This window comes from Parastagonospora nodorum (assembly GCF_000146915.1).
Source record: "Parastagonospora nodorum SN15 chromosome Unknown scaffold_30, whole genome shotgun sequence".
Lineage (NCBI taxonomy): Eukaryota > Fungi > Ascomycota > Dothideomycetes > Pleosporales > Phaeosphaeriaceae > Parastagonospora > Parastagonospora nodorum.
In genome coordinates, this window is record NW_001884578.1 from 319,225 (window position 1) to 334,925 (window position 15,701).

General features: G+C 50.5%; 7 protein-coding genes across 7 annotated transcripts; 2 read left to right on the plus strand and 5 right to left on the minus strand.

Annotated features, from left to right (window-relative positions):
• Positions 1-280: 280 nt before the first annotated feature.
• SNOG_14239 (hypothetical protein) lies at positions 281-937 on the minus strand. The gene is made up of 3 exons (XM_001804383.1): positions 853-937; positions 703-798; positions 281-622 (listed from the first exon to the last, which is right to left on the minus strand). The coding sequence occupies exons 1-3, from the start codon at positions 874-876 to the stop codon at positions 506-508; spliced, it is 237 nt and encodes a 78-aa protein (XP_001804435.1). The 5' UTR covers positions 877-937; the 3' UTR covers positions 281-505.
• Positions 938-1,324: 387 nt separating this feature from the next.
• SNOG_14240 (hypothetical protein) lies at positions 1,325-2,582 on the minus strand (the record flags this gene model as incomplete). The annotated part of the gene is made up of 2 exons (XM_001804384.1): positions 1,325-2,202; positions 2,276-2,582. The coding sequence occupies 2 exons, from the start codon at positions 2,580-2,582 to the stop codon at positions 1,325-1,327; spliced, it is 1,185 nt and encodes a 394-aa protein (XP_001804436.1).
• A 570-nt stretch (positions 2,583-3,152) lies between these two features.
• On the minus strand, positions 3,153-4,308 carry SNOG_14241 (hypothetical protein; the record flags this gene model as incomplete). The annotated part of the gene is made up of 4 exons (XM_001804385.1): positions 3,153-3,425; positions 3,478-3,865; positions 3,913-4,084; positions 4,137-4,308. 4 exons carry the CDS (start codon positions 4,306-4,308, stop codon positions 3,153-3,155), a joined length of 1,005 nt encoding a protein of 334 aa, XP_001804437.1.
• A 1,228-nt stretch (positions 4,309-5,536) lies between these two features.
• Positions 5,537-6,072, minus strand: SNOG_14242 (hypothetical protein; the record flags this gene model as incomplete). The annotated part of the gene is made up of 2 exons (XM_001804386.1): positions 5,537-5,814; positions 5,865-6,072. The coding sequence occupies 2 exons, from the start codon at positions 6,070-6,072 to the stop codon at positions 5,537-5,539; spliced, it is 486 nt and encodes a 161-aa protein (XP_001804438.1).
• A 1,237-nt stretch (positions 6,073-7,309) lies between these two features.
• On the plus strand, positions 7,310-8,250 carry SNOG_14243 (hypothetical protein; the record flags this gene model as incomplete). The annotated part of the gene is made up of 3 exons (XM_001804387.1): positions 7,310-7,364; positions 7,412-8,018; positions 8,072-8,250. 3 exons carry the CDS (start codon positions 7,310-7,312, stop codon positions 8,148-8,150), a joined length of 741 nt encoding a protein of 246 aa, XP_001804439.1. The 3' UTR covers positions 8,151-8,250.
• Positions 8,251-9,005: 755 nt separating this feature from the next.
• On the plus strand, positions 9,006-10,338 carry SNOG_14244 (hypothetical protein; the record flags this gene model as incomplete). Its single annotated transcript, XM_001804388.1, has 3 exons — positions 9,006-9,136; positions 9,188-9,971; positions 10,027-10,338. 3 exons carry the CDS (start codon positions 9,006-9,008, stop codon positions 10,336-10,338), a joined length of 1,227 nt encoding a protein of 408 aa, XP_001804440.1.
• A 299-nt stretch (positions 10,339-10,637) lies between these two features.
• On the minus strand, positions 10,638-15,240 carry SNOG_14245 (hypothetical protein; the record flags this gene model as incomplete). Its single annotated transcript, XM_001804389.1, has 5 exons — positions 10,638-11,918; positions 12,004-12,473; positions 12,529-13,177; positions 13,264-14,662; positions 14,816-15,240. 5 exons carry the CDS (start codon positions 15,238-15,240, stop codon positions 10,638-10,640), a joined length of 4,224 nt encoding a protein of 1,407 aa, XP_001804441.1.
• Positions 15,241-15,701: the final 461 nt, after the last annotated feature.

The following is a 15,701-nucleotide window of genomic DNA, read 5'->3' on the forward strand; positions in this document are numbered from 1 at the left end:
TAGAGCAACGCGAGCGGCGAAAGAGCCGGTCGTCTTTGACACAGAGACTCTCTAGAGCTCGATTGATTTGACTTGCTGAGAGGTCATTCGTGACAGTGTAGCAGATAAGACGGAGTCAACACGAGTGACAGCCGGATAGGCAGGACGCCACATTATTCAGGTCGGATGAACATGCGCGAAGGCTGAATATGGCAGACGCCACAACATGTGCGACCCCTCGACGCGTCTATCTTTCAGCATCGTCCAGGTATGGATGAAAGGATAGGACAAGATGTCTCAAGAAGGTTGATGGCTCGAGGCAGTTGTTAGGCGAAACGACTCCCAAGGTGCCGCGCACACTTCCGCGCATTACAGTGGCAGTTGTGTTTGAAAAGCACCTTCATTCGGCCGTACATGGCTATTGTGCCTCTATAATCATCATTCGGGTATCATAATCGTGTCTCCGCGTCTGCTTGTCCTGCGCCCTTGCATATATGCCATGCCATGCCATGCTCACTCCACTCCCTCAAAAGTCGTTGGGCCAGCACTTCTCCTTGGGCCACAGGGTCTGGTCATGGCTCTGAGCATGGGCTTCGAGCTGGACCTTGTTGGTGTTGACGATCTCGCGGCGACAGTTCTGGCACTATGGAGACAGGTCAGTAATGCAATTCGCCTGCCAATCCGAATCTCGTGGTTGCGGCTTCAAGCCTGGTTTCGACGTACGATGGATGTCGGCTTTGGTGCCTTGACTGGCAAGCCGTTGGCCTTGACGGGTGCACGTGTGCCGGCCTTATCAGCTTTCTTGTGCTCGCGTTGGATCTGCGGTACTGTCAGCTACTGGGCGCGACTTCATAAGACTGGTGCTCGACTTACGCGGTCCTTCTTGGAGATGGGCATTATGGCGGTATTGTGTGGAGTTTCTGGGTGTCTGGCTGAGTCGTGTGTGCTGTGGTCGTGCAGTGTTCAGGCCGTGAGAGTGAGAATGAGAATCAAAAAAAGACCCAAGAGCGAGAGCCAATCAGGTGCAGCAGGTTAGGCTTGGCGCTGCGGCAAATATTTGCCTGTCACCTGTCTAGAACAACACATCGCGCCTTGAAGAAACATCACGACACGACAAGGAATTGGAAGCAACACAAGCCGCGTCTATTTGCGCGTCGCGTTGTGGATAACGAGGGGTTTGGCCAAGCCGCCGATCGAAAGACACACGTGACGTCACCCTCATTGTCCATCGAGCTGTTATACCAAGCGTACGCCGAAGCTATTCGTTGAGATGCATTGTCGCATTTTCACCTCACTGCTATCATAATCACAGCCCCATCGGCTTTCGTGCCTAGGACATGCTCTGCTAATCCAGGTCCGCCTCAATTACGCTCTCCACCGCTCTCGGATGCCGTGAAATCTCCACAATCTTGAACCCGACTTGCTTTAGCAACCTCGTCCAATGATCCTCCGTCCTTTCCAGCCCACTCGTACAGTTCATGAGCTCAAGGTCCAGCGCAGTCTGCATGTTCGTCGCCCCAACTTTCGGCAATACGACCTCATAGATGAGCAGCTTCGAATAACCCTTCTTGAACACTTTCTTTACCTGTTCAAACATTCGTACGCAGTCTGCATCTGGCCAGTCATGCGGTACGGCGTGGAAGAAGTATGCGCGTGCTCCGACGACTGGTTGTGGCGTGAAGAAGTCGTACGGCATGCGTTTTATGCGTGGATCAAGGCCTTCGATCTCCATGCCGACGACTTCAGGCGTATCTTGCAGTACGAGCACATCTTTGGGTAGATCTGGATGCTTGGTGAGGAGCCGTTCAGTGTCGAGACCATGGGCGCCGCCAATATCGACAAACATTGGTGTATTCCCGCTCACGTCCGCGCCATCCATAATCCTCTTTGTATCGTACACTTCTGTCCAGTCCATCTTGTGGTTTCGCAGCGCAGTCATTAAGCCTATGAAGCTGCCCCCTTTGCCCTCTGGATCAGCTGCACAAGCTGCAAAGAAGCTGGTACCACCGGTCATGTCTGTGTAGTTGTCAAGCTTGGCCAGATCGACTGGGTCTTTGTAATCATATTTGGCAAGGAACTTGGGCATGTTGAGTGCGCACGGAAGGGTGTGGTCGTCGCCGCATACCACACCCGCGCTGATATGACCTGCTTCATCGCCGAGAGCGAGAGAGAAAGTTGTTGGTTTCCAGGTGTTGGGTCCAGTCTCTTCGAGCATGTACAATGCTGATATGTGCCGTAGGAAGCGTCCTATCTCGGTTTGTCAGGCAAGTCTCCATGTTGATCCTTCCTAACTCACGCAGCAAATTGGCTTCAGGCTTCTTCTCACACAAAGCTACAATTTGTTCCAGCGTCAATTCGGCTTCACCTTTCTCTTTGTAAACTGCAGTCCAATTCTTCCAAACCCCTAGATCCACGCATATCCGAAGGCCAGCAATGAGTGGCGGATTTTCGAAAGACAAAGCCCAAATACGTTCGAATGGTGTTTCCATGCGAACAAGCGCCTTTCGCAACGCTTCCTTCGCCTGGAAACGCTCTACATCGTTCGAGAACTGAGACGGGTCAAGACTCTTGATCGTCGATATTGTGGTATTGAATGCGGACATATTCGTAAAGGACGATTTCGAAGATCAAGACAAAGAACTAGGGAATCGCAGAACAGCGACGGCAGCGGATGCCTGCTTTCTAACCACATGATCTCCGCAATTCCAAACATATTCCCATCATTGTCTCCATCGCTACGAGTCATGGTATGTTTTGTCCCCATCAGTCCACTGTGGACCCTTGATCATACTGCCAAGTGCTCGGTACCAGAACCGACAAGGAAGACGATCCTGTACAAAGCGGGTCCGACAAGCGGCACCCAGGGTCATGAATCGCGAGACTATCATGGCCGCAAAGCGGGTGAATCGTTCACTCGGGAAGGACCGGCGCGAGGCGGACTTGATTGAGTCGTGGTACAGGGGAAATGTCCGAACATTCACTGACACAATGTACGGCGCTATAGAGGGGCGATCATGGAGACTGGTTGTAGCATGCATCCAAGGTGATGTCTTGTTTACAGGCTCAAAGGATCCGGTTGGCTCGTACAATCAGGTATCTACAACCTTTGACTGGCTCCATATACCGACACAGCTAGCATGCAATACCGGCGCGCTGCTCAATACAAAGTAAGATCAGACCACGCTCTTGATCGACCTACTGCTCGAGTTCCACTGCGCAGGCACAGCAGGGCTCTGCACCAGCTCCGACGTGCTCTCCTTGCTGGTTGTCTCGATATTCGTCATTTTGTAGATCTCGAAATTCTTGCTTTTACGATCCGCTCGACTATTTTCAGAGGAGTAGAGTTGTTTGGAGTAAGAATTGCTACCGCTAGCTTGGGTGCGCCAGGTTTCGGATCGGAAGAGGGCGTTGATGATGGGTGCGTTGACGGCGAAGATGGATACGAGCTGTCAACTTGTCAGGTGTGTTATACATGTTTTGTATAAAAGATCAGCTTACAGCTTCTCGTTGCGCCCACACGGAGGCCTGAGCGACTTGTGCGCTGTTACCAATCGAAAGGATACAGCGTGCAATCGCCATTGTCATGACGAAGATCCCAAGCGAGAGCAAGAACCCAATTCGAACTTTCCGCCATATCCTGATTCGTACATCTTTGAGCATGATGGCTGGAACCACGAGCAGAAGCGCATCAACGAGAACATTGCCGACGGCAATCACAATGTTGATGATTATGCCGGCCGAACATTCTTTCCCCGGGTCGGGCAGAATCTGCCAATTGTGGTGGAGCGGTAGGCAGTGTGTGAACTGCGCAATGATTGCGGCCAGGAAACACGCCACAGATATTCCGGCCATGGCCCAGACGTAGTTTCGAAGAGGCGTGTTCTTCCTATTGCATTGTAAGTCGCCATTGCAGCCTTTTCAAGTGTTACGCACGTCAAGTTGAGGAAGAACACGATCAAGCATGCCTTCAGGCTCCAGACCAAGCATATGAGGAAGAAGAACGAAGCGAACATGGCTTTCGCGCCCTCCCGCATTGATATCTTCATGGCTGTTGGGAGAGCTTCGCGTTGTGCTTGCGTGAGACCGATAGGAGCTCCCATGACAGCTGTTCACTAAATCAGCCTCCTCTCCGTATGTTGATCTGAGCAAAGACTTACACAAGTACTCCACCATAGCATAAATTATGGTAAAGAACACCCATGCCGACACCGAGAACCAGTCGCCCAGCTCCCACAACCTCATCTTTGCTCGCGTGGCCCATCGAAGCATGAATATGCCAGTGCCAATGGCGTATTCTGCGCGGCATTCGATTTGCGTCTCGGTCGCCATTTGATAGGCTCTAGGCAGGGTGGCAGTGAAGAGTGTGGAGTACCAACACGTGTAGGTGTTCATGGAATCACATCTTCGAATGTAATACTGCACTTACGGGCGACAGTGCCAACCCTAACAATCCTTCAGCTTGGAAACGGGTACCGCATCCGTCCTGTCTTCGAGCGATCGCACCGATCGCACCTGTTAAACTGGGCTCTTCTGGAAGGGATTCCTCGAGGCTCGGGACATGGTTCCTTCCGGGCATCATTTTCGGCTCGGAGTGTAGAATTAACCAAGTATCGACCAGGTCTGCGTATAATGGCTGTCGAGGCGGTGAAATGCATCGTTCATGCGAGCCGAAGTACGGGTACGTCGATCTTACCCGAAAAGCATGCGGTTCCACATAATGTGACCAAGTCGGTTTTGTTGATTGGGCCTTTGATTGCCAAGTGTAGGATGAAGAGGTTTCTTGGTCGGAGCGAAAATTGAACTCATATTGCGAAAGGGAAGCGTAGGAGAAAGCATTCGATGCGCGACTCAACTCCTTTATCCTGTTACCATCGCTCCCTTAGCACAAAACACACGGACTCGAGTACTGCGTTATCATGACCAACTTTACTAGACTCTCAAGTACGCATGCCAAGTCCTCGATCCGGGAGGGTTCCGAGCAGGCTCCACAGGTACGGGATAACGGTTAAACATTGGCGTGAGTACCGCATGAGACTGGTGGTGATGATTCCAATGCAGTGGGTAGGATGCGCGTCGGTGTTTCGGGCGTTAACCAAATGAGGCTCTCGCAGGCTTGGAAAACGTACGATTCTGTATCCATTACGTTCAATTGGTTGAAGATCTTCTGTTATTTGTTGCTGGATTCGACGTGTGCGTTGAAGATGAACTAAGATGACGGTCAAAGTGGATATTCGTGGCACGTTCACTATAAGACTTCGGAGTTTTGTCAAACATTCTCCCGTCCATCATGTACTATCACACATGCGGTCACACTTGGTACTTTTATAGCGATGGTCAGATTGTCAATGTAAGATAACTTCATCTGATTCGAAATGAGTCGTTATATCTCTAGACATTTCTCGCACTGGCACTTCACTCTCTGCATCTCTACAACTCGTCTGCAGTGCGATAGGGTTCTTGCGTAAAGTGCGAGTCCGACGAAAGAGGGGCACTTCATCAAACATTATCATTCAGAGTCTACAGGAACAAGCCGAGCTTCCTTCACGGTCACGAGCACTCACAGAGATGCATGCCACATATCGATCAGCACTTGCTGCGTACCATTGACGGTCAGCACCCCCAGTCCAACAACCTCATTCATCCACGAGTATGTCGAATTGATGGGCGCTTCGAACTTGGCACGAAGCAGAGTCCGTCCATCTTCAAAAGTCGGCCCCTCTGTCTGCACGTATATGTAGGTTCCGTCATTTGTTTGGAGATTGTACCGTGTATCAGGACGACCTTTCCCCCGGCTGTCCACGAGGTACCAGTCGGCACCGACGTTCAGAATCTTTCCTGTGTATATGTTAGAGCGGCCCAAAAACAGCGAGAAGGGTATTTCGTACCGGATATGCGGGATCCGTTGAATGTACCGCCAATTATGGGAATGATAATGCGTTCTTGGCCAGTAGGCACGGCGCCCATTGACATTTCCGGAGCCAGGTCGCATGCCATGCTGTACAATAAGGTCAACGTCGGCGGCTTCGGCGCATTGTAGGCTAGCGCGGACGACAGGATAGCGCTAAGGATCGAGAGTGGTTGCACGAAATGCATGATGATGGATTGTCTGTTCTGAAAAGAGATGGGTGCATTCGAACAGTCGGAACCTAGAGAGATCATATAAACGAGTATCGCGATATAGATCTCGACCAGGCCGGTGCCGTTAATTTGCTCCGAGAGCAGATCTAGTAAACTGCCGGTAGATCTCTCCGCATTTTTCCCCTCACAAGTACAGATTGTGACGCAGCAACGAGGACCTACGCCGGGCCAAGCAGAATCGGACTTAGAGCTCGAGGTGAAAATGGTTGCGAATCTGACTGAGCACGTGACTTGTTGCCCAAGGCCCGAGGTAGGCCTGCTCGCTTTTCGAATGTCTATCTTAGTCCTGCGTTGCGCGACTGATCCATGACCAGCGCAGCGCGATTCATCACGTAACAGGAGTCTTCAGAGAGTATCGACGATGAAGTCTTGATGTTTGGAAGTAGCCGGCAATCACTGCTGGCTACCATACACCACGAACTGTATTTTAGTTGCTTCCATCGCAACGTCGAGATTCATCGTCTTTCTTGGCGATAAAGGAGCGCTCGCCTCTCTTCGCTCGACGATGGGAAAGGTATGCGCATCTGCACCTGGGCATCGTCCGATCGCGGGATAAATTTTAGCTGGTTCGTCGGCGCGATCCAACAAGCACTCCAGGTCATGATTTTAGAACAACGCAGCAATTCAATGTAGATTCAGGTTCACTGGAAGCTGCAGTCGGGTTTCATGTACAAGGCGTGTTGACTGTTGATTCACAAACTCGTGATGACGCGAGTCATGATGCGGGGAAGTGGAAGTTTCAGGCACAAATTGCTCTCCACTTTCGAAACATCGCAAGAACAAGCAGCCGCGGCTAAAACAAGTGCACCTGGGATGAATTCGAGGACCTCTAGGACCAGCGGAAATGCATGCCACCTGGTTGAGTTATCGACCACGATCCATCCATGCCTTTCCACCTATCGTTTGGTTCCACAGCTTCATATTATGGCAGCCACACACCACCACCTACTATGATGGAATTGTTCGCGTTGCCAAGAACGTCACACTTGCCCACGGACAATTCACGATCCCTAAGCCCGTCACAGGTTGATGTCGATGGCGTGCGCTAACCCCCGGTCTTCATCAAACTCGCGGAAGAATTCCAAGCATGACTGCCACTGCAGTTCATTAAGGCCACCGACATGACATCAAAAGACGACATTGCGCCTTCTTCGTTCCGGTCGCATCGACACAACTTTGACTTTCAATAAAAATGCTATCGAACATGCTGGGTCGATTTGCTTTGCCGCTGGCATTCTTCGCCTTCAGTACGACTCGACTCGGCCTCGATCTACAACAAGCTAATATTCTACAGTCCTATCTCTTGTCAACGGTCTCCCTCTAGAGACGCGGGATGACCTCGTCTCACGTCAGACGAAGAGTCTCCGGATTCTGCCTCTCGGTGACTCCATCACGTGGGGCTTCATTAATGGAGGTGGATCCAACGGCTATCGCGAGCGACTTCTTGCCGACCTAAAGTCCGGAGGCTACAGTGTTGATTTTGTTGGTACCCAGAAGTCTGGTACCATGGCCGACAAAGATAACCAAGGCTTCCCCGGCTACACCATCAGCCAGATCCGCGGTGTTGCTGCTGGAGGTTTGGCTCTCAAGCCCAACGTTGTCTTGCTCCACGCAGGTACCAATGATTTGAACCGAGGAAACCCCGCTTCGGAACCGGACGCGCAAGCACCTCAGAGGCTCGGACAACTGATCGACGATGTCCTCAAGGCAGTACCGGATGCCGTTGTCATCGTAGCCAAGATCATCCAATCGAAGCAGTCCGGTCTCAACGCCAATGTCAAGACCTTTAACAATGCGATTCCGGCCATCGTCGCGGCAAGGGTTTCTAAGGGCTCAAAGGTTTCCGTGGTCGATATGAGCGTGCTCAACACAAGCAGCGATCTGAGTGACAACCTGCACCCGTGAGCCCAGCTATTTATAATTGTCCGACAGCTTCGTGCTAACTGTTGAATAGGAGTGTTGCGGGTTACGCTCGCATGGGTGATATCTGGAACGCCGGAATCAAGGCTGTGGCCAGTCAGATCCCCGCTTAAGGTTCAGCCGTTTTTGGAGGCGCAATTGACGTCCTGGCAGGATCTGATTGACATAACCAGCTGTAGAACAGTGCTCAATTAAGCCTACTAGGATCTTCAATACTTGCTGTGCCCCATTCAGGTGAAGCTGACTCACGCCAGCCTCACCTGTGCTTGAATTAAGGTGAAGCATATTTCTGTCTAAGTTCGGCTTAAACATTGATCGAGGTCAGAGTGCAACCACGCGGCGTATAAATCTTGCAGTAGATTTATTAAAGACACGTAGGTAGGTGTCGCGGCGTGCTCACAGCGTCTTGACTGCCGAGGGCCAGAGGGGTTCTTCGAGAGCCACGATCCTGGAGTTAAATCCGTACCTTGGATTCGTTCTCACGTCTTATGCAATAAGAGTGCGACAATACAAAGCGACCGAAATTGAACCTTGAAACAATTGCGAGGGACCCTCACTGCATGTGTCCGAGAGACTAACGGTGTGCCGTCCCATGTCGGAACCGTGTGCGCGATACCGCAAGAAATAGGTATTGGGCTTTTTCTCTCATGACTGTCACATGTGGACTGAACTGGGGCATGTACAGTGACGCACCGGCCCTGCTAAGCACCATGTCACTCGGCGACACCATGTAAGCGAAAGCTTGCAAGGAACCCTACACTTTACATGACATGATCCTGTATCGAACCATGCCCAAGGTTCTGCAGGCGGTAGTAAAATGGGGGCTTACGTTCCCAAAGCTAATACATGATCAAAGAGGAAGTATGAGTTCTACATAGACATGCTGCATCCCCCAGCCATTGAAGTCTGACATTTGTCCTTGGCAGCGTTTTCCTTCCTTTCTTCCTTCCTTCCTTCCTTCATTCATCATGATTGCTTCAGGCGGCATGAAGCGCAGTTTGGCGTTCAGTTTTGCCTTTATCCTGGCAATGTTCATGGTCGCCCAGCTTTTCGTTGGGCCTGAGCGAACCGTGCAGTCCGTTAAGGACACAACCCACAAGTTCGTTGCGCGACACTTGAAAGAATGAAACTCGTACTTACAGGGTGATAGAATCTACGAGGCTACAAAGAAAAAACCTTTGACTGCGACGCAGTCGCTACAGGCCCTCTGGTCTTCGATCAAGGTTCCTCTCACAGTGAAAACTTACACCGATGCGGACGGCAACAAGTTCAATCTCACTCAAAAGCCAATCTGGACGAAACCACTGGGCAAGGATATCTTGATCATCGACATTGACACCCGACAACCGACCGGTTACAACCAGATTCTTAACAATAGAAAGCTCAACTGGGAGAAGCTCGGTGACGGTGCCTACATGGACGAAGATGTTGGCTTGACCTCCTCTGCCATCTTCAACCACTACTTGTACTCGCAAATTCACGGATACGACTATGTGTTCTTCCAAGCGAAGGAAGTCGGATATCAACACCACACTTGGGTGAAGGTCCATGCCATACCCGAGTTGCTCAAGGACTACAAATTTGTTGTCTTCCTAGACGCCGATGTTACTGTAAACCACATGGAAGTACCGCTAGAGTGGCTGTTCAATAAGTGGAAGATCACACCTGAGACATCCCTCGCTTTGCCAAACGACGTCACCCGGGAAGGCTGCAACACTTGCGATTCCAAAGGACAAGTAATGCTAAGCTCTGGCTTCATGGTTGCGCAAAACATACCGCACACGCACAAGATATTCGATGAGTGGAAAGCATGCCCAAACGAAACAAGATACCCGGGCTGCGGTCAGTGGGCGTATAAGTGGGCGCACGAACAACGGGCACTGTCAGAGTTCCTTCGGTACGATGAGGAATTGAATCCCAACAACAATATCCTCGTAAGTGTTTCGAATGAGTCGCCAGCACTTGCATATTAGGCTAACACGGACACAGCCCCTTCCTTGCGACGACGCCAACGGTAACCCCGAGATAGAAGATATAAAATATCCAGGCATGACGTTCTACTCCGATTGCAAAGGCAACTTCTTTCAGCACCATTGGCTGGCTGGAGGCAAGAAGATGGCAAAGTCTGCGATTGCAGATTCTGTCATGCAATCGATCGGTGAAGTGGTACAACGCGCATTATGGGCTGGGCAGGATAATCTGGTGATCAATCAGACTGCGCAGGCAGTGGCAGACCGGGAACAACAACGACACATAAAACCACAGGAAACACAGGAACTACAGGGCGGTATTTCGGAATAGTATGACTTTGGGAGTTTTGCTTGGGGAGAACGGAGTCAAGGGCTTCATTTGAAAACCCCATTTGCTGCATTTATGATGCGAAGATACCTATTTCTAGACAGTTGATAGATTGCATTAACATTCGATCGTTTTGCGTCTTTCTGTCAACGCACTCCTGCTAAAGAACAGAAATTTATAGTATTTGTCTTGTACCCAAAGTTCTAAATTACGCGAAAGGCAAGTAAGCCAAATGTCCAACCGAAACGCCCCAACAGCTCTAGTATCTTACATCTGCAGTTTGAATATGTCACAAACACCACTCACTCTGCCTTCTTGCTAGCCTTGGTTCTCAGCTTGAAGAGTACATACACCAAAGCATAGCTCGAGATCGCGAAGATGACGCAGATGCCAGCGTCTCTCCATCCATACGAGTACTCGTTGAGGTTGATAGTGCGCAAATAGTCACTACCCCGCGTATACTGACATACTCTGCAAGCGGCCGTCGCGTCGGGGTTGATCAGGTTATTTCCGCTACCAGGACCACCCAGCCATGCCTCTAGGTACTCGGCGCACGTCTGGCCAGAAGGTGGGTCGAATATCGAGAATTCGCGATCTGTGCACTGAATGTTCCAATCCCAGTCAGAGAAGACTAGCAATGAGCCCATTAGGTAATTGAAAGGATTGAGGTAGTACATCCAGTAGCGCCAAAATGGCTGGATTTGAGAATAAGGAACCAGAACACCGCAAAAGGAGATGAGTGTTCCGAAGAGTAGTGGATTGACCAGGGATGCAAAGACAGCATTCGGCGCATACGCAGCGATCAATTGTCCAATACCAGTATAGATGAACTGATACATGAGCATGACGAAGAAGATTGCGCCCGCCTTGTCAGATGGAGTGGGTAGACCAGTGGTATAGTAAAAGCACAAGAAGTAGAGGATGGCGTTGGCGATGAGATAGGGAATCTCGGAGATAATCAGGCCTGTTACGAACGCAATCCATGAGTACATCTTCGACTTCTTCTCGCGTGTTTCGTAGACGTCACGACGCTCGATGAAGAGGGGTTGCAGCTGTGCGATCGCGCCTGGAGCCACGAAGATGTAGTTGAACAACGCGAACAGAATGATTTGTTGTTCAGCGACGGAGTGTCCGATCTTCCAGAAGGAGAAGCCTACGACTAGAGCGACGCCAATGTGTAGTGCGAACTTGTTGTTGATATAGTCGACGTTGCGGAATAAATTCTTATTGCTCCTTTCACTGACAATCTTCACCTGCGTCCAGAGGCTCGTGGCAAACTCGTGGCCATCATCAGTCGTGCCAGGTGGCTTGTTTGCAGCATCCTGGATCATGTTGTCGAGCTCCTGATGCATTCGAGCTGATTCCGGGGATTCTAGCCAGATTTGGTTCCAGTCCTTGCCACTCGAGTGTTTTCCGTGGACGACGTCAATCATGTGCTCTGCAGGGTTGACGCTTGTCGGGCATGGCGCACCGTAGCGTCCGAAGTACTCTCGAATGACGTTCGCGTCATCACCGATATCACCAAAGTAAACTGTCTTGCCACCGCGGGCTAAGAGAAGAAGTGTATCGAATTGGGTGAAGAGCTGAGCGCTCGGTCTTGAGGAGTCAGTGACTTAGCATTTGTCAGATCATGAGCAAGGCTGGAGTAACTTACTGGTGTATGGTTACTAGGACGGCTTGGCCAACATCAGCCAGTTTTCGGAGAAATCGGACAGTATTGTAAGCTGCTTGACCATCCAGCCCAGAAGTTGGTTCATCCAGGAAGATGAGAATGGATGGCTTGGACACAAGCTCTACTCCGATAGTCACACGCTTACGTTGCTCTACTGAGAGACCCGCACCCAATCTTCCAATCAAAGTATGCTCAAGATCATGCAGTTCCAGAAGATCGATAATGGTGTCAACGTAGGCCAGCTTCTCCGCGCGAGGGGTCTCGCGACTTTGACGTAGAAGCGCGGAGAATTCAAGAGCCTCTCGAACAGTGCAGAAGGGTTCGTGAACATCGAGCTGCTCGCAGTAGCCTGCAGATCTCTGAAACGAGACTGGGAGTGGACGACCATCAACCAGGATCTCTCCTCGAATGGTTCCTTCGGTTTTGCGTTGCGCAAGCACGTCGAGAAGCGTAGTTTTTCCGGCACCTATGTCGTGAGTAAGTTAGTAGGAATTCCCTAGTGGTACTGTCATGGCACTTACCTGATGCGCCCATTAGCGCTCCAAGCATGCCAGGCTTACAGTAGCCGTGTACGTTGTCGAGCAGTGTCCTGTCTCCTGTTGGGGTCTTGACAACGTATGAGAGGTTCCTCCACGTGAATATGGACGTATTGCGAATCAAACTGGTCTCCGCCTCATGTCCCGATGCATCTGTACTCTCAGGTTCCTTATTGGCAGCTGATTCCTTTTCGTTATTCTGAGCTTCCACATCTGCTGGTATTGCTAGATGAGTGACCTTCTTCTGATTCTCCCGCGGTATCAACAACGCCCCTCCAGAACCTGCGGTATCGTTCCACCCCATCGTAAACACAACAGTCAAAGCGACAAACAGCACCCACCAAGCGAATAGTATGCCAACATTGCGCCATACATTCGATGGCGAGTACGACAGGCTTGCAAGGTACTGTTCTCCGGTCACCTCCGTGGCGCCTGGGAGTGCTCCTGCGATTCCTGCGCAGGCCTGGTGGTTCTTATCGAGATATTGAGGAAGAAAGTTGGGAACTAAGTTGTTGAAAGCGCACGGTATGATGCGGTCTTTGAATTCGTTTGCCATGAGCGCTTCAAAACCGTAAGCCAGCGGATTAATCCAGTATATCCAGGCGAACCATGGATGCATGGCGGGTTTAGGGATCTGCAGGTGTCATTACTCAGTTACGAATCAAAGTACATGAGTCGTAGCACATGATACACCATGCAGGTGACCTTCGCATTACTTACCTGGTAACCAATGTACAGAACAAGAGCCGTGACTGAGAAGCCAGATACCTTTGACGCGGCATCGAAGTTTGGAAATGCAGCGCCGATCATCCTGAAAAAGGCTGTCATGACAAAGGTTGCCACGTATGTGATAAACCAGTTCGTAAAGAACGCTGCAGCGGTTGCCTTCAGTGCAGTCATCCAGTAGATGACAACGACAAATGTGGTGACCTGGAAGAATAAGATGGGTACGTCGGCCGCAATTTGCGCAAAGCAAAAGGCAGCTGGGTGGTAAAAAGCAAAGTTCTTGTGTTTGGCGAGAATAGGACGTCCAGCGTAGGAGTCTGTAACCTCAGACATTGCCAATAAAGCATTGAAAAGCAGAATGAGAAAGAGTGCACCACCCTTGACGAAAAGGCCAGCCGAGTTATCGGGCGCGTTGTAGAACAATGATCCAGCGATGAGGGCTTGCACGATGGTAGATCCCTGTTTGATGGCAAATGTAGGCTTGTCTCCCCAAATAATCTGGTATTGACGGGTAACACACACTGCGACTTGTTTCCGGAACGAAACAGTCATCGGGGAGTTGTTCGGAAGGTGATCCGACTTATCCATAGAAACGGCCTGCTGGAACATCCCAGTATTGACTTTGGCTTCTTCTGTCGTGGGATAATCGAGCTCGCGGTCCATGATGGGCTTGATGCTAGACTGTTGATAAGCTTGTCGCAGCTCGGTATTGTTACGTGGAAAGCGTGCCTCGAATCCGGGCTTGATCTGCCGCTCGCTAGGCACAGTCACTCCGGTAAGAAAGTCGGCAACATTTGCTCCACTGCCGCATACGAACCCCTGCGATTCCATGAATGGTCGTGCCTCTTCTCGCGATCCATAGAAGACAGTCTTGCCCTCGTCGAGCACGAGGACCTTGTCGAACAGATCGAAGATGCCATTGCCTGCTTGATAGAGTGTGACGATGGTAGCTATGCCCATTGCATCGGTCAGACATCGCAAAGCATGCGTGTATTCGAGGGCTGTGGAAGCGTCGAGACCTCGGGTAGAGTTGTCCCAGCACATGACGCTAGCTTTAGTGCTGAGCGCCTCGATGATGGAGACCCGCTTTCGCTCTCCACCAGATACACCGCGTACAAAGGCATCGCCAACCTTTGTATCTTCTGTATGAGCTATGCCCATGGACTCGAGGAGGAACTCTTTGAATTGTTGTCGATATTCTTCAGGGCTCGAACAGCCCTTGGGTAGCGTCTGAGGTATGTTGAGGCGGGTTGCAAAGTCCATGGTCCTACCCACCGTAAGGGTCGGATAGAAGAGTTCTTCTTCAGTGTTGATCACGATATTCCCACGGTACTGTCCGGCTTCCTCTGGGGTAAGCGTGCCGTAGTGAACATCGCCCTCGATTTTTGTATATCTAAGATTTGTGAGCAACATCAAACACCTGGATTTAAGTTGATCCGACGTACCCTTTCCTCTTATTTGCCAAAATTTTGAGAAGCGTCGTACACCCACTAGACCAATAGTCAGCACTAAATAGACATTGTATACATTATTCGGATCCACCTACCTCCCGGGTTTACCAAGAACAAGAAGCATCTCCCCGGGCTTGACATGTCCTGAACTGGAGTCCAAAATAGTCCTCAGTTTTGGCTTCTGTCGTGATTCCCTAATTTGTTGAGGGATGTTGAACTGGGAGAAGAAGTTTTCTTGCAGACGGGCATCAGACGGCATCACCTCAACGGTGAGATCTTTCCACGTGATACCAAGCTTGCGCCCCTCAGCAACGTCGTTGCCTTGCATCTCTTTGACTTGCGAAGCCAGCCTCCATTCATTCACTTTCGTCTTAGTGGATTCGTCATCTCCTTCATCTAACGTTTGCTGGATATCATCTTCGTGATGCGATTTGCCGGAGAATGTGCGCGAGAGAGCTCGAAAGATGGATTCGCCAGTCCCTGAGCCTATGGACATGCCGCTTTTTGGGCGCTCACCCATGGTGACTATAGAAGAAATGATAATAGGAGAGGAAATTTGGTGAAAAGATTGTAGTAATGTGTCAACTCAAAATGAGGGGAACAAAAGATCAAGTATGATCTGTGCCGGAGAAGGCATCATAGACAAAACGGAGCAAGGTGATCGGAGCTTGTGATTACCTATCATCATAACATGGCCGAGCCGTTTGTGGTTGTACGGATCGGGGCATTCTTGGCCTGAGAACTAGAGCCGCATACACTAATTCGGATGAGATCCGGCGTCAAGGTTGTGGCTGAGCAACTCACGACCCACATAACCCAGTTCCCTTTGGCGATGTGATTAGCTGTGTCGCCATTTGAATGCTATATTGCATGAGTCGGCATCAAGAAATCAGTAATCAGCGTGCATTTGCTGACTGGATCGGAACCAAAAAGTGTTGTACATCCAATCGGGCCTTTCTGGTGTTGTACAAAGCAGGTACG

Bases quoted from the DNA above. Each gene is read 5' to 3' on its own strand.
- SNOG_14239 (XM_001804383.1), bottom strand. From the start codon at position 876: ATGCCCATCTCCAAGAAGGACCGC. The intron at 799-852 runs GTAAGTCGAGCA...ACAGTACCGCAG, and splicing joins CCATCTCCAAGAAGGACCGC to ATCCAACGCGAGCACAAGAA. The intron at 623-702 runs GTACGTCGAAAC...CTGTCTCCATAG, and splicing joins CACCAAAGCCGACATCCATC to TGCCAGAACTGTCGCCGCGA.